The sequence below is a fragment of the Bufo bufo genome, chromosome 5, assembly GCF_905171765.1.
Source record: "Bufo bufo chromosome 5, aBufBuf1.1, whole genome shotgun sequence".
In the NCBI taxonomy this organism is placed as follows: Eukaryota; Metazoa; Chordata; class Amphibia; order Anura; family Bufonidae; genus Bufo; species Bufo bufo.
Window position 1 is genome coordinate 526652837 of NC_053393.1, and position 21972 is coordinate 526674808.

General features: G+C 45.3%; 1 protein-coding gene across 1 annotated transcript in view; it reads left to right on the forward strand.

Moving 5' to 3' along the window:
- The window catches only part of ANKIB1 (ankyrin repeat and IBR domain containing 1), an 87283-nt gene that overhangs the window by 38335 nt on the left and 26976 nt on the right, over positions 1-21972 (forward strand). Inside the window, exons 3-9 of the mRNA XM_040431154.1 lie at positions 1998-2298; positions 5032-5214; positions 6276-6393; positions 12815-13023; positions 15656-15744; positions 17751-17895; positions 18688-18854. Coding sequence (XP_040287088.1) covers positions 1998-2298; positions 5032-5214; positions 6276-6393; positions 12815-13023; positions 15656-15744; positions 17751-17895; positions 18688-18854 — 1212 coding nt within the window. The remainder of the gene's footprint in view (positions 1-1997; positions 2299-5031; positions 5215-6275; positions 6394-12814; positions 13024-15655; positions 15745-17750; positions 17896-18687; positions 18855-21972) is intronic.

Sequence of the window (21972 nt, forward strand, 5' to 3'; positions counted from 1 at the left end):
CAGGCGCGGCATCCTCTGCTTTCATGGTGCTCCCCTGTTCCAACACCTATCAGACATTTTTGGCATATCGATGTCCCAATATCCAGATGGGAGTACCCCTTTAAAGAGGACCCGTCCCCTCTCCTGACATATGTTTCAGTAACTGCTTGCATTCCCCATGTGGTAACAATTCTGGAGCACCTATTCTTATGACTCTATGCTGTGCCATGCCTCTGTTATTCCTTCTGGAAGTTCTGAATGAATTGCAAGTAGTCTGCAATGAAGGTCCAGATGGGTGTTACCAGTTTGGGTCGTGTCCCATGCTCAGCGCTGATTGGATAATGTCAGGCTTTGCAGTGACACGCCCCCAACTGGTAACACTCAGCTGGACGTTCATTGCAGACTACTGCAGGTAATATCCAACTGTATTCGGCTGTAATTAAAAACGGGACTTGGGCAGATGGGGTGCAAGACCAAAATGGAGGCAACCGCACCCCAAATGTATAATGCAACAAAAACCTTGTTAGTCAGCACTTTCTGTAAAATGAAATGCATGCGCAGGTGGGCGTGCGCTAGGCATTAAGGGAGGTGCAATCTAGCAGGAGTCGGGGAAGACAGAAGGGGTTTGTCGCTGGCCATGAATCGAGAACGTGGCAACGCCCCTTCCTCTATTGGACCCAGCAATCACGTGATCGCCGGGTGTGTCTCAGGCATAGCAGAGCTGCTGGGTCTTATCAGAACCAGATCAGCTCTGCCTGTGTGAAATGCCCCCATATTATCCTCCCCCCCAAAAAAAAAAAATTGGTTAAAATGCATATAAGAGGGGAAAAAAAACCCTAAACGCCACGGAAACAGCCGCCATAGCCAACCTATTCAAACAAGACTATACATATTATATCTCCAAATGACTTAGGCAAAATAGGAAACACATTTTCATCATTTAGGTTGGTGTCGATTTGCAAATTTAACTCCTCAGTGACCAGCCTGTTTTGGGCCTTAACGACCAAGCAATTTTTTTTCTTCGTCCAATTCCAAGAGCCATAACTATATATTTTATTTTTCTGTAGATGTATCCGTATGGGGGCTTGTTTTTTTTTGTTTTTTTCAGGACAAGTTGTAATGGCACCATTTTGGGGTACACAACGTATTGATTAACTTTTATTAACTCTTTAGGGGAGGGGGGAAGGGAAAAAACAGCAATGCTGAGTTTTTACGTCCCTAAATTTAGCAAAATTCACTTAGCAGCATAAAGAACGTGATAACTTTATTCTCTGGGTCAGTGCGATTACAGCGACCATCAAGTACAAATAGTGGGTCATTTATTAAGACCGTTTTTTTTAGATGCTGGTCTTAATAAGCCCCTGTGCTGGCAGTGGATCTGCCACAGTTATGTAGGGGCGCCGGCCTCTTCATAACTTCGGTGCATCCACCGCCAGTGTAAGGCTAGGTCTACACGACGACATTTGTCTATTACCTGTTAGCAGGTCCTGGATAGGTTTGTTTTCAGCCTATGGTGAAATGGGAAGAATGGACACCTTTGATTAAAGGGGTTATCCCATGACTAATGTAAAAAATGAAAATCAGACATCATATAGTACATGACAATCTCTTTCTAACAAAGCTAGAACCAGCCCTGGACCTCACATGGATCCAGAGATCTCCACATTCACTGCTCCAGTTGCTCTGCTAGATCTATTTCAACCTGGAAGCTCAGGGGGGTGTATCCTTTTTCAGGGGATGTGTCCTTTTTCTGCAGCTGGTGGCAGTTGAAGGATTGAACTGAGCATGTGCGTCCACCTCAGCGAGGTGGACCGAGAAATTAGAAAGAGAACAAACTGAAGGTGACGCTCTACAGAAGGAACAGAGTCTTCTTTAAGTAATTTAGGGAAGGTTCCTTTTCTCTAATGTAGGGCGATCATGGTCTAGATACACATCTATAAAGTCAAATCATCTGTGTTAATTATTTGTCCAATGTCCATTTCTCGTGTTAGACATGTTCTCTGACGTCTTTCTTCCAGGGCATTTCTCTTCGGAAAGGATGGAAACCCAAACAAGCGCAACATTCACAATGAGAGTTCTATGCACTTACTCTGTATGGGATCCCACCTCATGATCTCAGAAGGTGCTTTGGATCACCGCTTACCCCGGCTCGGAGACGATGATCGCAAGAGATCTGAATGTTTACGGATGATCCTAGAGTGGAAGGGGGCAAAACTTGACCATGGGGAATTCGAGAGAGCTGCTCTTGATGCCACTGACAACAAGAAGAATACACCCTTGCACTATGCCGCTGCCTCAGGGATGAAAATTTGTGTAGAGGTATGCTTCTCTAATCTCTTTGATGGGGACCAACAAGTTTAGTCATACAGGAACTAATAGTCTCAAAAGACGGAGAGATGCAAAATTCTGCCTGGTATGTCGATTGGTCACCAGTGTGGAAGTAAAAATGGTCCTATGCCGCAATCTACTAGGTGTTCTCAGAGTGGTATCTGAACAGCTCCACGTGGGTATTTTGTCAATTTGGGAAACAAGATGGGTGATAAATGTCTGACCACCGATCACTAGAATGGTGGTCTAGAGCACCCTGTCCCACCTCACTACACAATCGCAGTAAGGAGGAGTTTGAATGGAGCATCGGAAAACATGTGCCTTGCCACTACATTCAAGGTCTATGGGGAACAGCCAGATACAGCACTTGGGTGTTTTCCATCAGCTCCATAGACATTGAATGGGTTGGCAGTTCACATGCGTGACCACCGCTCTTTTCAGGGTCCAAGTCTTAGGACCTAAGTCATTCCCAAGTGTTTTACCCTAAAAAAAAAAAAAAACCTCCCCCTGGGGAATCCCTAGAACTACTCTATTCCTACTGGTACTGTTTTGTGAAGAGCCCAAGAGTCCATGGGAACTTGGTTGGAAAACACTGGCCTATAATGTGTGTGGCCACCTCGCAACCATGGCTGCAAACTCCTCTTTTGAGAATAGAGATCCAGCGATATGTAGGTCTTATAAAGAAAGCCACATCTTCAGGAGCCAGTGTATGGCCCCAACCAGGAAAACCTGCATATTCTTGTAGGCCACTGGTTCATAGCAAGTCCATTCCTTGGGGGTTCCATGAAAAAGAGGAATCTCATACCACGGGCCAATATTGGTAAATCTTTCTGCATTTGATAGCGTGCCCCTACAAGACCCTTCTGCACTCTGTTGTTGGATAGGGCCAACACATCAGACTGTGTATAGTAGGCTCATGATGTGCAGACAAATTATTACATTGACCAACCTCTGTCACCCATCAAGGATCTCAGCTTTGGACAATCCCCACTAAGAGTCCCTTAACAATAATTACAAAGTGACCTCCGGCGATCATCTGAGATCTGTGGAGAAACCTGGTAATAAGTGTTGAATTTTCCTGCAGCACCACCAGAGGACAAATTAGGAATTACACCGTAATTACAGTTGCATTGCAATCAGTCTTGAGGGGAGCACCTAGCCAGGTTTCAAGAAACCATTGGTTTCCATGAAGACTTTGTTGGGGCCCACTTTCCTATAGTGTGTGTGTGTGTGTATAGGGCCACCTCATAACCAAGGATGGAAACCCAACTCTCAATATCGATGTTCAACTATATAAATGGGAAGCAATGTGGATTTTGAGTTGTAGACCTTAAAGACGATTGTGAGATAATTGAGGCTGCAGAGGAAAAGAAAAATCAAAACATTCACAGGAGACAGATTTCATATTTTGTCTTCTTCTTTGCGGACGGAGAAATCCCTCTGATTGTTTTTCTCGTTCGATTCCTAATAAAGCGAGTGAGTAGTTTACACTTTAGGAGATCGTAGCCTTCATTTCCAGCACATTAGAAGTGATGTAAAGCTCCTCAAGATGATTAGAAAATGTATCTGTTATTTCTAGAAGACACTTTCATCCAAAGTTATTGCATTTCAGTGATCGGTATTGACTTAGGCTACTTTCACACTTTGTGTTTTGGCTGGATCCATCATGGATCAGCAAAAACGCTTCCATTCTGATAATACAACCGTCTGCATCCGTTATGAACGGATCCGGTTGTATTATCTTTAACATAGCCGAGACGGATCCGTCATGAACTCTACTGAAAGTCAATGGGGGACGGATCCGTTTTCTATTGTGCCATCCTTTCCCATTGACTTACATTGTATGTCAGGACGGATCCGTCTTTCTCCGCACCGCATCGCGGACAGAAAAACGCTGCTTGCAGCGTTATTCTGTCCGTGATGGGGACGCAACCAAACGGAACGGAATGCATTCTGGCGCACTCTGTTTCGTTCAGTTCAGTTTTGTCCCCATTAACAATGAATGGGGACAAAACTGAAGCGTTTTCCCCTGCTATTGAGATCCTATGACGGATCTCAATAGCGGAAAGGGTAAGCGCAGATGTGAAAGTAGCGTTGCGGTCACCAGAACAGTCACATTTCGGTGACCGTATCACCGATGCAGTAGTAGTGTAGTAGGGAACAGAGCCGAGGGTTGTCGCTAGGAGAGTAGTCAGGATATGAAATGAAAGCACAAGATGTAAGCAGAGTCAGGAAAGGAGCCAAGGGTCAGAGCCAGGGGTAGAAGAGCAAGTACAGGGAACAAGTCCGAGGTCAGGATTGGAGTCAGGACCAGGAACAAGAGCCAGGAAAGGGAATCAAATTCAATCAGTAGACAAAGCATGGCAGGATGATTCCTCTTTAAAGAATCACGGACGCCTTGCCTTAGCAATCTGGTGCCACTAGGCAGCCAGAACAGTGGCCTGATCCAGTAGGACTGTGGCAGAGCTCAGGGGCCAGAGCAGCAGAGGAGAAAGTGTCTGATTATCTAGTTACTGGACGTATTGGTCGGCAGGAGCCATGGTCACTTACTGGGATGCAATGCTGGAATTGGGCCAGATGGTTAACATGCAGCATCAGCACTGGGAATATGTGACAAAGTAGACATGTTATTGGACTATCGTGTATCCCATTTAAGGACACATCTTGTGGCCATATTACCTCTATATGGATAATCATAGTGTTTTCTGCCGATCTTTCCCACAGCTACTGGTGAGAAGTGGAAGTAACCTTTTTTCTGAAAATGACAATAAGGACACCCCATGTGACTGTGCGGAGAAGCAGCACCATAAGGATCTGGCTCTCAAACTGGAGTCTCAGATGGTCTTTTCCCGAGACCCTGAAGCAGATGACATAGAAGCGGAGTATGCTGCGTTAGACAAGAGAGAGGTACTCTGCCCGCTGCCGTTAGTTCTCACTTCTGAGATGTACTGTTATGTTACTGATAGAGAAGATCTTCTGGAAGGTGGAGCATCCATGTCCTTACTCCAATGGGTATTCATATCACCACGAGTCCACCCTTTACTCTACATAAAAAGTTGGGTAAGGCTTGTTTCACATATGCAGTAAAGAGTTCTGGCAGGCTGTTCCAGCAGGGAATAGCCTGCCGGATCTCTCTGCATTACTGGAAGCAACTGCACCGCCCTCTGGCCCCATTCAGTTTAATGGGGACCTGCGGCGATCCGGCTGCAACCTGGCAAATATGCAGAGAAGTGGCCGGACAAATACCGCTGGTCTGAGGGCGTCCTGCTGTGACCACTAGTGAAAGAGAGAGACTGCTGTGATTACAAGGCAGGTAAGAGGGAACTGCAGAATTGTGAATGCAGCTCTGGAGTATAATACTGACTGTAACTCAGGATCAGTACAGGATTAGTAATGTAATGTAAGTACACAGTGACTGCACCAGCAGAATAGTGAGTGCAGCTCTGGAGTATAATACTGACTGTAACTCAGGATCAGTACAGGATTAGTAATGTAATGTAAGTACACAGTGACTGCACCAGCAGAATAGTGAGTGCAGCTCTGGAGTATAATACAGGATGTAACTGAGGATCAGTACAGGATAAGTAATGTAATGTATGTACACAGTGACTGCACCAGCAGAATAGTGGGTGCAGCTATGGAGTATAATAAAAGTTATAACTCAGGATCAAGACTATGTAATGGATTAATTACGAAGCTGCTCAAGATTTACGTACAATATATCTGTATGTAAAATCGTAAATTTGACATAGTGAAGCTAACATTAGCATTGTACTAGATGTAAGTTGTTAATGAGCATCGACCATGATATTTGTAGAGATTATATTAGCAGGATGATGAGATCTTGCACACAGGATGGAATTGTACGTACGTTTTTTGGATATGTTTTATGATGTAGATGAGATTAGTTTGTGTCCCTGCTCTCGCTGTGCATTAATCAATGTCCTTATTTCCCTGTCCCTCTCCAGCCGTATGAAGGGCTGCGGCCTCAGGATTTACGGCGGCTAAAGGACATGCTGATCGTGGAGACAGCGGACATGCTGCAGGCCCCTCTGTTCACCGCTGAGGCATTGCTGCGGGCACACGGTAATTATACTGCTCTATTGTACTGCACTGTGTAGTGGGTACAGTTCGATATGGCTGACGTCTGGAGAGCCTGTGCTTCTACAGATAATGCAAGTTCTTCTCGTGCTGATCACTCGAGCAGATTTTCTACGTTTTTTGACTTTAGCTGGGTGGTGGGTGTTTTGCAGGTAGCAAGCAGACATATCTGACATTATTTGATACAAAGCATGGTTTTTATTAGAAGTCTTTTGGTCTAGAAAGCCTGATAATTCGGCAAACAAAAAGAAACAGTCCCTTAATTGCCGGATTAATTAGAATTTACCCGATAACAGGATACTTGGTGGGTCTTGTGGTTCTGATGCTAGACCACCACATGTGGATGTTCATCTCAGGGCTTCTGCTGGCACTGCCATCACATTTATAATACCGGAGTAAAGCAGCAAAAAATTCTCCCTATGCCACCAGTTGAGTATAGTCACTTTCTAAAGTGCCCAGGTAACTGCGTGCCTCTGGTTATCTGGGCGCTGCGTGCCTCTGGTTATCTGAGCACTGCGCGCCTCTGGTTATCTGAGCGCTGCGTGCCTCTGGTTATCTGGGCGCTGCGTGCCTCTGGTTATCTGAGCGCTGCGCGCCTCTGGTTATCGGAGCGCTGCGCGCCTCTGGTTATCGGAGCGCTGCGCGCCTCTGGTTATCGGAGCGCTGCGCGCCTCTGGTTATCGGAGCGCTGCGCGCCTCTGGTTATCGGAGCGCTGCGCGCCTCTGGTTATCGGAGCGCTGCGCGCCTCTGGTTATCAGAGCGCTGCGCGCCTCTGGTTATCGGAGCGCTGCACGCCTCTGGTTATCGGAGCTCTGTGCGCCACTTGTATGTCCCACAGCCGTTCTACCTTTTTCCCCATGCACATGCATGCTCGGTTGAAATAAATCTTGGCCAACCCTTCCTTTTCTCACGGCATCTGCTGTCGGAGGAGAGTCTCGTACACATTAGGTAGTCCCGTCGAAATCACTGGGATTGACCAGCATTCCTCTAATGTGCACGGCCGCCTATTTGCTTTGCCCTGAAATGAAACTTTTAGAAAAACATATTGACAGTCCAGGGCGCATCTCCTGTAGATTGTCTGCCCGTTCAGTTTCCCTTTTGCATCGACCTTTCTCCTTTGGAGAGGGAGTAATGATAAGATCGAGAGTGCATGCATCAACCTGGGACAGTCACCAGGCTATGTATAAAAAGGGGCCTGTGAATTCCTGAAGTCCTGCCTTGCAGCCTGGAGCAATCGGCGGAGATGCGGCGATGAGTCAGCCCAACGCGCTGACATGGCTTTTCAGATGTTGCCGTAGTGATGTTGCTGTAACCCAGTAACACAGTTGGCTGTGTGTCACCCGTCTTTAATGGGTTATGCAAGTCATCAGAGAAGGAATGTACTGGTTTCCGAAGCCTGGCTCACTGACGGCTGGTGATAAAGAACTGAAACGCGTCTTGTGGATAATTGATTCCTACCCGGGATATTATGTAGCAAACCTAAACCTAACTTTAAGGTGGTCCTCTGCTTTAGCCAATCTCTACTTGTTGGAGCCAATCACAAAGTGACCCCCTGTCTTCTGCAGGAAAAAACTCACCAATGTGTTTATTGGTCACGTAGCCCCACCAAAAAATTTTAACAAAAAAGCAATCAAAAAGTTGTATTACTGCAAAATGGTACAAATAAAAACTTCACACCGGACAAGTTATGGCTGTCAGAATATGACGCTGTGAAGAAATTGTATTATTATTTTTAAAGGTTCCATACAGATAGGAGAGTATTATAGTATTATACTGTATACCGCACTGCAGTAAAGGGAATAGGTGGGAGACTGTACCGTAAAAATGAGGTACATGAATTCTAATCGGCCCATAATGCGGCCCCCCTGACTGAGATGTTTGGAGTAACACCTCAATGGACTATGGTAAACCTTCATTTTGGTCGCATCATATAGAAAATGACACCTAACGGGGTTATCCCATGATTAATGTAAAAAATTTAAATCAGACATCATATAGTACATGGTGATCTCTTAACAAAGCTAGAACCAGCCGTGTACCTCACATGGGTCCAGAGATCTCCCCATTCATTGCTCTGCTAGATTTATATCAAGCTGGCAGCTCAAGGGGAGTGTCTTTTCTGCTGCAGCTCAGGGGGCGTGTCCATGCCCTCCCTATCACAGCTCAGGGGGCGTGTTCATGCTCTCCCTATCACAGCTCAGGAGGCAGTTGAAAGAAGAAACTGAGCATGTGCGGCCTTCTCAGTGAGCAGGTCAAAGAAATAAGAAAAAGAACAAACAGCAGGTGGCGCTATACAGATGCAGGTTATGGAATAACTCAATGGCTATACAGCATTTTTAATTGCATACAATTACAAAAGTATTCAGATCCAGGTGCTATTTTTCATGCGACAAACCCTTTAAAGGGGAATTCCTGTTTTTTTATTTAGTTTTTTAAATTAATTAATTAATTTATATAATTATACAAATTGTCTAATATAAGTGTATTTAAACTTCTGCACACATACCTTTTTGTATATATCAGGCAGTTGACCCCTATATGAAGTAGTGGTATAGCCCATTTATCAGTTCTGTGTAATGTATCCGTGGCCTAACTCTTCACACCATATAATCCCTGACATTCAGAAAGCAGCAGCAGTGTTACATGACATACATGTGCTGGGTCAGCACACATCCATGTGATAAGTGAATAGGACTACTGACGGGATCATGATTTTTTTTGTGGTTATTACAGCAACTACATAACTGTGTGTATTTACATGGCCCCCTGTCTCTAGGTGATGTTGAAAAAAATGATGTTGTTAATAAAGTTTAGTGTTAAAAAAACTAATCTGCTTCTACACGGACACTGAGAGACATGATGAGATATCACTGCAGGTAGCAAAATTGTATATACCGTATATGTTCTGCTCCTCACTACACTACGATTCACCTGTTATATACCTGGACAGTTAACTGAAAGCCAGGTCACATGATACGTATGAGGGTCACATGACAGATCACATGACGCCATGTTTAGTTCTATCGAGCTCTACCATTATTATTTTTTGTTTGCGGAGAGGCTACCGTATGGATATAGTAAAAGGCTGTGCGCAAAATTTGAAATAGATGTAAATTATAAAACTGTTCAACATTTTATTCTCTCCATAAATGAATGTAATCGTTAAAACCGGAATACCCCTTTAACAAGTGGAAACTTGTGTTCAATAAAGAAGACTTAGAAAAAGGCGCAAATTATCCACTTGTGATATCCACGCTCTTGTTGCTTCTATTTCGGGCAGCAATTTGTTTTGTTTGCAGCAGGACGATACTTCCAGACAGGTAATAAATTATCACAAATGGCAGAGCGCGATTCTTCTGAAAAGACGGATTCCTGCGGGGCTCGAATGTAAAACGGTACCCAGAATTATCCTCCTGGCGGTGGCTGCTCGTCGCCAGATGTGGAGAGAATATATCTGCGACACTTTGTGTAATTATGGACGGTATTTATGTTTAAATCTGGAAACGTGAGTCGCCTCAGGTGGAAAGGTTCATTTACGGTATGTGCACACAGGGTGTGTTACAGGCAGATTTTCGTAATATCGTACTAGCTAAGGAGAACGGTTTTGGAGATTTTGCTGTGGATTTTGAAGTCTGCAGCATGTTGATTTCAGCCTTTGCAGTGCAAATAGTGAGATTTGGGCAAATCCGCTAAAAATTGCAAAAGATTTTTGGTGAGGATTTGGTGCGGAAACGCAGCTAAACCCTCACGAAAATCCATGCGGAAAATCTGCGTAACCTACACAGCCTTGTGCATGTACCCTAAGGATATGCTCACACATGGATTTTGGCACAGATATCACACCTAAAATCTGCATCGAAAACTCATGCAGTCCACCTCTCGGTGGGAAAACCGCATGGTAATTTACACGCCATGTTTTTTTTTTTTTCACTTGCAGTTTTAAAATCTGCGACACAGAAAAAAGAAGTGGCGTTCATTCTTTAGAATCATCATTCAAACGGGCAGAAAAAAAAAATGCTTAAAGGATTGGAATTTTTTGAAGATTCCACGCCCGCTTTCTTTTTTTTTTTTTTGCACAGAAAAAACTGTGAGGTTTTATATTGTGAATAAAATACCGTAGTGGAGGCATCTGCTAGGCGAGCGGACCAGCGCACCGATACTTCTAGTATTATATATACAGCACAAGCCCAGAAGTGTTAGGTGGGGGTTCATAAGTTGCTTTATATTTGGGTATTTTTCCATATTTTCAGTGCAGTTTTACCTGTGTGGAGAAACACATTTTAAAACCCCCAGCGCTTTACCGCAAATTGCTGTAGTTCTGCAGTGCAGTTTGTGGCCGGGGCGGCCTGTACTCATGGCTTCATTTCACACCAGAAAACGGTTACGCAAAACTGTGGCAATTTGCGGGAAAAAAATTCTTGTGATTTTCTAAATGCATTTCTCTAGGCATTTCAACAGCATGCCAGAGAGCGGTGCAGACTGCCACTTACACAGCAAGATCCGGTATTTCCCACACAGTCCTATTCGTTGCTCTTTACGTTTTTTGGGACCGTTTGTGCCAAATGACGCTGGTGAAGATTTTATCCACTTGTGCTCCATAGAGAATAATTATAATCGGAGACTATAGAGATGAGGACGTGAGGATCAGTGTACAGAGGCAGTGTACTTTCATGAGGCAGATGTAGAACGCGCATTTGGTGTATTTTATTTTCTATTTTGGTGAGAAATGCTATTTAAATCGGTTGTCCTTCTGTCAAAATGTTTTTAATGGGCTCAGAACAATTTAAAATAATTTAAATAAGTTGTATTCACCTTTACCGTTCCCCTGCCGCTCCAGTTTCAAGACTTCCCGGTTTCCGCTATTGTCTACTTCCTGGTCCGACTCGGCACACAGGAAATGACCACTCAGCCAGCAGGTCACCGCAATGGCGAGGGGAAGTACGTGTAGAGACCGGCAGCGGACTGGAAAGTGGGCGGCGGGAGATCTGTAAGGTCGGTATGACGTATTTTATTATTCTACACCGTTCCGAGCCCTATCATTGGTCGGATAAGCCCCTTTTACATGAAATGGGTTGTCTCATCTTGACAACCCATTTCCAGACGCCCTGTTAGAGCGTGTGGATGTCATAGAGGGGGCTCCACGCTCGAACCCACACTCTATGAGATACTAGCAGCCAACGGCAACTTCCCCCTATTTGCCGGACCCTCGTCATCTGATTGGGGTTGGCAGCTCTGATGTTATCGGGTCTTCTGTGGTGTGATGTCATAGCTGTGCTGTGTGATGTTTCCACCCTCCTAGCCTCCCTCCCCTCAAAGTGTTTTACTGAAATACCAAGAAACTTCAGCTGCATCCCCCTCTTCTCCCCAGAGAGACACTAGCAGCCAACAGCAACTTCCCCCTATTTTCCAGTTACCTAATGGGCCAGACCCTTGTCAGCTGATTGGGGGCGTGCAGCTCTGATGTCATCGGGTCTTCTGTGGAGTGATGTCATAGCTGTGCTGCGTGATGTTTCCACCCTCCTAGCCTTCCTCCCCTCAATCTATTTTACTGAAACACCAAGAAGCTTCAGCTGCATCCCCCTCCTCTCCCCTCTACAATTTACAGTTTTACACTAGAAAGATGTGGTGTAAGCATTGAGTTTTCTAAATATTTACATGGTGCCTGCAGGTGGGGAAAGCCGACAACGGACTGCTGGATGGTGATGCCGCTTCCCCTATTGCAATTCGTCATATTTACTGATATACTCAGAAATAGAATTGTAATGACACTGCCTGAGTCCCTGCGCTCCCCTCTGCATTAGGGGTCTTCTTCTTAGGAAAGGAGATAATTGCACTTTATCTCTCTGAGCGACCATTCTCGGAAATGAGCGACATGGTATTAATTGCAGTTATTAGGAGCTCTGTTTACACTGTCGGAGAGATTTTCGGTAACGATTAGTCGTCAGTGTTGATAAATGTTATTAATAAGCATTTCTGATGGCTGCTGGCAGCCGCTCTCCCATCTGTCTATGGAGACTAGAAATTGCTAGCAGATGGCACGACGTGTCAAGCCTCGCGCCAAACGGAGTCAAGTCTGGTTCACACTCGATTATTTTGTCAGGTGTCGGCTGATGAGATCATTTATTTTTAGCTAGATTATTTAGTTATATGAAAACCAGGTAAAACTTTTGAGAAGGGGGCGAGCCACTGGAGGTATTGAGACCGGATGGTATTGCTGGGCAAAGTAAGACTGGCGCATTATAGTTGGTTGTGCGCTATTTTTGGCCCCTTCAGCATCAGTCCAATGTCTGGTGAGAGTGGGAGGCCAATCCCCCCTCCCCCACCCCCTTCAATTTCCGGGTCTATGTTTCTGTCAGACGTTAAAAAAAAAAATAAACTGCTTACGTTTTTTACTTTCTTTTATAGATTGGGATAGGGAAAAGTTACTGGAAGACTGGATGTGCAGTCCGGAGAATTGCTGCCAACGATCAGGCGTCCAGATGCCAACCCCGCCGCCCAGCGGATACAATGCCTGGGACACGCTCCCTTCTCCACGTACGCCACGTACCACTCGTTCATCGGTCACCTCCCCAGACGAGATCAGTCTGTCTCCCGGGGACATCGACATGACTCTGGTCAGTTTCATTAGGAAGAAGGGGGTTGGCGGATCACCATTGCTAGTCACTCCTTTCAGTTTGTTCCTAAATGGTTGTCAGATTTTTCTTTTATTTTTTTTTAATTAAAGAAGCTTTTCAAGTGAACTACCCAAAGACCCCCAAACGGCATCATGTCTTCTCAACTCGATGGTCACCTGCTGCCAACAAAAGTTTGTTACAATAAATGGCACTAAATGTATTAAAAATACATTGTGCATTATGTTAGGAAAGTTGGAGGACACCCTCCGGGTAACCCCAATACCCCCCCCCCCCCCCCCATCTCCAACACACACTCACTCACACACTTTTCTAGCTACTTTTCATAGAAACAGAAACATGCAATGCGACAATTAACTGCAATATAGAGTACAAAATTGCATAATAATAACAAGTGCTACACTATAAGTGCGAGATACTTGGCAAATCGTTTTGTACAAAATTATTTGAGCCCGTCTGCCGAGCGTCAAGGCGATCTCTGTTAGACGGGTACCTACGCTAAATTCTACCTGTTAGGTGCCATGACGGCTACCATACACTTCAGGGAGTGTAGGTTACACAGCAGGCCCACTCCACGACATTACTGGCGCCAAATGGCTACCAAGGACTGCAGTGAGAGTCCACAAACTATCCCACTCCTGGTGCCATGGCTTCAGTGAGTGAAGGGGATAGCTCCCCTTCACTCACTGAAGCCATGGCACCAGGAGTGGGATAGTTTGTGGACTCTCACTGCAGTCCTTGGTAGCCATTTGGCGCCAGTGATGTTGTGGAGTGGGCCTGCTGTGTAACCTACACTCCCTGAAGTGTATGGTAGCCGTCATGGCACCTAACAAATAAAATTATCGTAGGTATGTGGAACCTCACTCCCTGAAGTGTATGGTAGCCGTCATGGCACCTAACAGGTAGAATTTAGCGTAGGAACCCGTCTAACAGAGATCGCCTTGACGCTCGGCAGACGGGCTCAAATAATTTTGTACAAAACGATTTGCCAAGTATCTCGCACTTATAGTGTAGCACTTGTTATTATTATGCAATTTTGTACTCTATATTGCAGTTAATTGTCGCATTGCATGTTTCTGTCTTTCAATGTTGTTCACTGCCTTAGCAATGTGCTTCTGCGGTTTGGTATGTGCTGACTGACCCCCTTTTTTGGTTTTACTTTTCATAGAGGACAAGTGCTGAAAAAAGTTGCACATTTTTGTTCGCCTGTGGCATGCACCCTGATATGAAACCTTTTTAATGCAAAAAACAAAACAAAAAAACGAATACAAAGCTGTTGAAAAATGACCCCCTTTGTCCCTAAGCAGCAGTTGGCTGGCATGGTCACATGATGCCATTACAAGGGAGCTGTCATTGTGTCCTAATAGGGCTGCAAAACCTGTACCTGGCAACGCTATACAGAATTGCCTGTGCTGTAATGCTATGTACTGTATCAGGGCAGCAATTAATATATTCTGTACACACTCTGCTTGTCAGAATTCCAGCTTTGTGACTCCTGTCCTCGCTTCTTCCGGTTCCCCACCGGAACCAGACGTATAATGGAGCCGACTATGTGGCCATCTCCACCGAGCAGCAGTCGCTTGCATGCAGACGGCTCATCACATTTCTGTTCTGGCAGAGACAGGAGTCACAGAGCTTAAATTGGGACACTCTGACAAGCTGAGTGTTTTGTTGTGGTGTTTTGGTTTTTTTGGTTTTTTTTTTTATATACTTCGAGTCTGGCCCCCTGGCCGTTATTTTTTTTTTTTTTTTTAGCGGTCTCAGATGATCCATTTAATTTGGTAATCCTGAATATCTGATATTCCAGCACATTGCCACAAAATGGGGCAGATATAAGAAGCAGCCTGTTTGCCCATATCAACCAGTCACAACACAGCTTTCATTTTCCAAAAGCTCTTTAAGTAATGAAAGCTGGGCTGTGATTGGTTGCTCTGAGAGGGATTTATTTTACTCTAAAAGAAAAGCATTCCTTGCTGCAAGGAATCACAGCTCAGCTTTGATTTTATATCCTGCTGTTGAAAAATGAAAGCCGTGCTGTGATTGGCTGCTAAGGGGAACGTAGACATTTCCATTAAAGGGGTTGTCCCTTCTGTTTCAGAGTTCCGGGTAGCCTTGCTGTATATCCAGTTTGCGTAGTTTCCCTTGCACTGCAACGAGAGCCACGGAAACCAAAAAAAGTTTTAGCCCGTTCCGCTGTTTCCCTATCCGCCTGGTGGTCGGGGCTTTGTCCCATCTTGCCTTAGGAACGGCGAGGAGAGACAACCACTTTAATGTCCTCCTTGAATTCTGGAACATTTTAGAAAATGAGTACATAACAAAGACATAATATCTTACGTTGTGTTCGTACAATATTTTCGGGGGGAGCGGGGGGTTCTTTGTCAAGTGTCTTTCTACCATCCAGAAAATCAGATAATCCAGTATCTATCATGTCCTGATTAAATGGGTTGTGCAAGATTAAAATAACTTCCAAAAGCGGCGCCCCCACCCGTACGCAGCTTGTGACTGGTATTGTAGCTCAGTCCCTCGAGGTGTGCGGGACTGGTGGGGGCTCTGAAGTAATATTTCATGGCCAGTATTTTCTTTTTTACGATTCTGCATGTATTTCCCCCCACAGTGTGGTATCTGTATGTGCAGCATCTCTGTATTTGAGGATCCAGTGGAGATCCCATGCGGGCATGAATTCTGCAGGACATGCTGGGAGTCGTGAGTATCCTGTTATTATAGGTTTTATTAATGTTTTTTAGTACTTTGGGGGGGGTGATTATGTCGATGTTCTATAAGCCCGGGCCACAGAAGAATTGACTTTATTTTCGCCTCCGTTATTGCGCTTTCCACATGTCTGGCAGCCGGAAGCTTCTAAACTCTTTATTTCATTCCACAACTTGAAGTCCAGCGTCTCCCAAGATATCTCAGTAATAGGAAATAATACAATTCCGGTTCTCCCCTCCCCCGCCAGCCCTGGGAAATTTCTGCAGACAAGTCTCGGTACGACTGCATGGTCCTCCTGTATGAGGCATCAGAATATGGAGGAAAATAACGGAATATGTAATGCCAGGCAGTATAGAGATAACAGCTCTGCCGGGTCATCCCATGTACGGGGCTTCTATACTGGGTGTGAGGAACTTTACCAGTAAAGGGGTTATCCCCACGATGAGAAGTCATCGCCTCTCCACTGGATCTGACTGATGGGGGTCCTACCACTGGAACTCTCACTGAACACAAGAATGGCGGTCCCATGTTCCCCATTTGAATGGATCAGCACTCAGGCGGCCTGGTTTAGACAGGGTTAACAGAAGAGGATCCCTCATCATGGCTGCCGACACTGTCTCCAATCATGGAGGACCCAACACGTCTGTTCATTACAGGGACAGACCATGTAATTTAATTAGGTGTAATGCTTCATTTCTCCTGTGGAGGCACTGCAGGAGTATTGAAGACATGCCTTTAAAGGGGAAAGAAACTGAACAACACACAAACCGCCTGCATTAAAGGATAGATGGTTACTTACCTAACAGCTTCCACACTGCCGCTCCAGTTCTGCTGGCAGAGCTCTGTTTTACCCGGCTGCAGCGATGACAGACATCACGTCGACAACATGTGACCTCAGCAGTGCACCAAAGAGGCCAGTGATTGGCTGCAGTGGTCACATTTTGTCGACGGGGCGTCACTGCTGCAGCCAGATAAACACAGCCCATCCGGGAGAACTGGAGCAGTGACGTGGGATCTGCTGGGCAACGATCTATTCTTTACTGCAGACAGATCATATGTGCTGCCCGGTTTCCTCCTGAAGCAGGACAAATCCTTTAAAGGGGTTCTCCAGGAATTAAGAAAGTTAAAATACATAAATATTACTTTATTATAAATATATTCCCAAATACCTTTCATTAGTTATATTGACTCGTTTTGTCTGGGGAGCAATCATTGGGAGAAACAAATTGGCCGCCGTCCTATTAGTACACACAAAACCTGTCCTAATCACACAGGAGGACAAGTTACTTCACAACACTGAGCTAAACAGCCGCCTCGTCCTCCTCTCTGCTCTGCTTGTCAGGGATTATGATCCTGAATACAGTTTAATATGATCTTCAGCTGAATCTCTGTAGGAATGGAGCTCATGAGGAGACATGAAGTACAGAGAGGAGGTGGGGATGTGGCTGTGTCCTGTTATGTGATTAGGACAGTTTCTGTATGCACTAATACGACGGTGGCCATTTTATTTCTCCTAATGATTGCTCCCCAGACGAAACGAGCCATTATAACTAATGAAAGATATTTGGGAATATATTTATAATAAAGTAATATTTTTAGTTTTTGTCATTTTCTTTATTCCCGGAGAGCCCCTTTAAGGTCCCACCACAGATTTCAGTTGATCGCTGGGAATTCTAGCGGCAGGACAACTTGTGATCTATCGGAAGACCCTTCTAACTAAAACAGGTTGTCTGAAGCAGGGAGCCCCTGAAGAGGAGTTCTCTGAGATTTAACTGTTGACAACCTGCAAATTAAAAGTACTCTTTAAATGATCACATGCTAGTAGTCAACACTAGGGGGTGCTAGCTGCATATACTGTAGATTTCTACACTAGTATTGGACTCCATGGTAGACCACCATTCACTTAGAAGACCTGTGTGCCACCAGAACTCTTCTGCTGCTTGGCTGAAATTTTCCTAATTATTTGATTTATTTGGTTTTTGCTTTTCTTTTGTTTTTAGGTTTCTGAACCTTAAAATCCAGGAGGGGGAGGCTCACAACATCTTCTGTCCAGCCTATGACTGTTTCCAGCTGGTTCCAGTGGAGGTGATAGAAAGTGTGGTGTCTAAGGAGATGGATAAGCGCTACCTCCAGTTTGACATAAAGGTGGGGTCCCGCTCTATAGAGGTGAAACGCGTTCGTGGCATGGCAAATAGAAGAAATATCCTTATGACATGAGAGTGGGATTGTGGCTGAGACCCCACGGATCTTCAGGTTCCCATTCTCTGTACACAATGGAAAGAGAGGCTGACATTCATATTCAGCTGCCCTTACAAATCCATGTAGTATCACATGGCGGCCATAGAAATCAATGTAGTATCATGTAACGGCGATTGAAATCAGTGTAGTAACTCACAGCACCATTGAAATCAATGTATTATTAAATGGCGCCCATTCACATATGGATATCAACGTAGTATCGCACGGCACTCATTGAACTACTTTTGAAATCGCTGTAGTGATACATGGCGCCCATTGAAATCAATGTTATATTATGTGGTTGCCATTGGAATGAATGTAGTATCACATGACACCCATTGAAGTCAATATAGTATCGCATGATGACACACATTTAATTATTGTAGTGTCACATGACTCCCATTGAAAACAATGCATTGTCACATGAGACCCATTGAAATGAATGTACTATTGCATGGCACCCACTGAACTCGTATCACAGCGCCCATTGAAATCAATGTAGTATGACAGGACTCCCATTGAATCAATGTAGAGTCACATTACACCCATTGAAATCAATGTAGTATCACATTATGCCCATTGAAATCAATATAGTATGATATGACTCCCATGAATCAATGTAGTATCACATGTCCTTTTTTCTTTCAGTCTGTGCCTCTCTTGTCCGACACATCTTAATTCTTGTGACTTGTTTTTCAGGCATTCGTTGAAAACAACACTGCCATCCGATGGTGCCCGACGCCCGCCTGCGAGAGGGCGGTGAGGCTAAAGAAGCAGGGAAACAATACGTCCGGTTCGGACTCCCTGAACTTTCCTCTGCTGCGAGCTCCGGCTGTGGACTGTGGGAAAGGACATCTGTTCTGCTGGTGAGTCCGCTATATATCGCAGCTGATGGGGTGTGTACATTTTTGCCATTTTGTTATCTGTAATCATGGAGACTTATCGGTTTGCAGGGGGGGGGGGGGGGGGGGGCTGTCTTCACAAATAGACTCTGTGTAGTCTGTTACAATGTAGTCCAGCGGTCGGTATGATTACAGCGATACCAAATTTATATAGACGTTTGCAATGGCTGGCCTAAGAGCCTGCAGGAGCCCCCAGGCTGCCATAAGAAGATACCGGCACCCTGCGATCTCACCGCAAGATGGAATCGCCCTGACTAACCGCTTAGATGCTGTAGTCGGTATTGACCGTGGCATCTGAGGGGTTAAGTGTCCGTGATCTTAGGTATCTCTGATCGCGGACATTGCCAGCGGGCGTCAGCTGAACAGCACCGCCATCATCTGCCAGCTCAACTCCGTGGCCAGCCGTACATGTCTGGCAGATGTTGTCAGGTGGTTTATATTGAGGCATTGCAGCAATTAAAAAATAGTTGCAAAAGTCTACATACCCTTTAATTTATTCTGCAGGTAGTAGAATAAATACAGTAATGCCTTCATACAACATGACAAAGATAAACCTTTGGGCGCACTTACAGATTTTGCATGTTAAAGGGGTATTCCCATCACAGACAATGGGGGCATATCGCTAGGATGTGCCCCCATTGTCTGATAGGTGCGGGTCTCACCTCTGGGACCCGCACCTACAATGAGAACGGAGCGGGGAAATGAACTGAGGGCGCACTCTCCCTTTATTTATTTCTATGGGGCCGCAGAAAATAGCTGAGCGCTGGCTTCGGCTATTTCTGTCTGCCCCATAGAAATGAATGGGAGCAGGGGCCGCGCATGCGCGGTGCATTCCCATTCACTTTTATGGGAGCCGCGCTTGGTGGTGGACGGACTCTGGGAAATTCAGGGTCCTCCAACCAGAGCTCTCCCCGCTCCGTTCTCGTTGTAGGCGCGGGCCCTAGAGGTGGGACCCGCACCTATCAGACAATGGGGGCATATCCTAGCGATATGCCCCCATTGTCTGTGATGGTAATACCCCTTTAACATGCAAAATCTGTAAGTGCGTCCAAAGGTTTGGGAATACCCGTTTAAGGTAAGTGTTCCTGTGTAGACCCATCCTGTGGGGATCAAGGACTCTGCTTATTTTACATCGGTCTGTGGGATCCTGCCCATAGAACGCATTATCCATTTAAAGGGGTTTTCTGAGAATTAAATATTGAGGACCGATCGTCAGGCTAGGCCCCATCAGTATCTGATCGGTGGGTGGAGCTCTGACTCCTGGCACCCCCACCGATCAGCTGAGACTGCAGCCTCTTCAAAGTATATCGAGCACAGCGCCGTGCACCGTATAGTGGCTGTGCCTGGTATTGCATCACAGTTCCACTTGAATGAGACTCTGCAGAATGGCCTTGGAGCCCCTTCACCGAGTGCTGGGAGTCAGACCCCCACCAATCAGATATTAAAGATCTACCCTGAGGATAAGTCATCCATATTTTAAACGGTTTCTTTTCTTTTTTTTTTTTATCAGATCTTTTTTATTTATTTGACAAAGACATCAATATATGACATATGCATAATAAATCATGACATGATTCAAAACAAATCAGCATGACTCCTACTTCTGTACATTGTCAGACAAGTATAGATTTCTAGAAACCCACCTCCCCCCCCCCCACCCAACCCCCTACTCACTCCGGCGTCGGGTCGCCACCTTGCACTTTATAGAAAAATAGCCCTGTTTGACATCCAGTCGCCCCATAATTTGTCAAACTTTTGAGGGCAGCCTCTTTTAAGAAAAATAGCTTTTTCATGTATCAACATATTGTGAACTTTGGTCCTAAATTGCCCCAATGTTGGGGGGCACGCTGGTATCCAATGCAAGGCTATCCGTTTTCTAGCCACATACAGCCGTCCAGTATCCATCTGTACCCTGACATTTCCACAGCACATGAAACAAATCCGCTGGCTCAAGAGAACACCTTGGGCATTTTGCATTAGTTCTGACTCCAATCCTCTTCATACATATCAGTGTTTTATGCACCCTGCAAAACACGTTGCGGACATGTGAATGGACCCTAAAGGAGGTTTACTCTGCCCACTACAGAAAGAAATCATTTGCACCATGCCTTGGCCTTCAATCTGAATCTCAACAGCAAAGGGGACAGGTTAAGCTCCTCAAATTCTGTACTCCTGGGCGAAATCTGAATTCCTAAGTATTACATTTTCCCCACCTGTGGAATATTATTAGCAAGGACCGTAGCGGACACCTCCTGACCATCAATAGGCATCGGCGCCGATTTTTGCCAATTCATAGTGAGTCCCGACCGACCACTAAACTTGTCTATAAGGGACATAGTGGCGGATAAGGAGGCCATCGTATCCCCCAAGAACAAAAGAGTATCATCCGCATATAGCGCAATTTTATTATGTATCCGACCATATTGAAAGTCCTTTATATCTGGCGATTTACGCACCGCTGCTGCTAGCGCTTCTATGGCTATAGCAAATAACAGCGGCGAAAGTGGGCAGCCCTGCCTAGTTCCTCTAGCCAATTGAATGTAATTGGACATTCCCCCATTAGTCCTTGTTCTTGCCTTCGGGTTGGAGTATAAAACCTGCCCCCACCTAATAAATAAACCGAGGCCCAAATCCCCTACATTTCAGCGTTCCCCAGAGATATCCCCACTCCACACTGTCAAAGCCCTTGGCAGCATCAAGCGACAGAATAGCCCTATCCCCACAATTGTCAGCTGCAATTTGCAGACTGGTATATACTCTACGGGTGTTAATTGCCGTGGACTTCTGGGGCAGGAAACCTGTTGGGTCACAGTGAATTGCGCTGAGAACCACTCTAGCCTAACGTTTTGCTAAGACCTTTGCCGTTAGAAGGGATATAGGTCTATACGAGTCGGGCATCCTCTTATCCTTTCCTTTCTTAGGTGTTACCACTAGAAGAGCCTCCTGCATCGACGCCGGTAGGGAACCCACCTCTAACCAGTTCAGTAATTCCGGTAATAACACTCCTTGGAAGTGCTTATATACTTCCATTGGAAGACCATCCGAACTTGGGGCTTTATCATTGGCCATGTCTTTCAGGGCC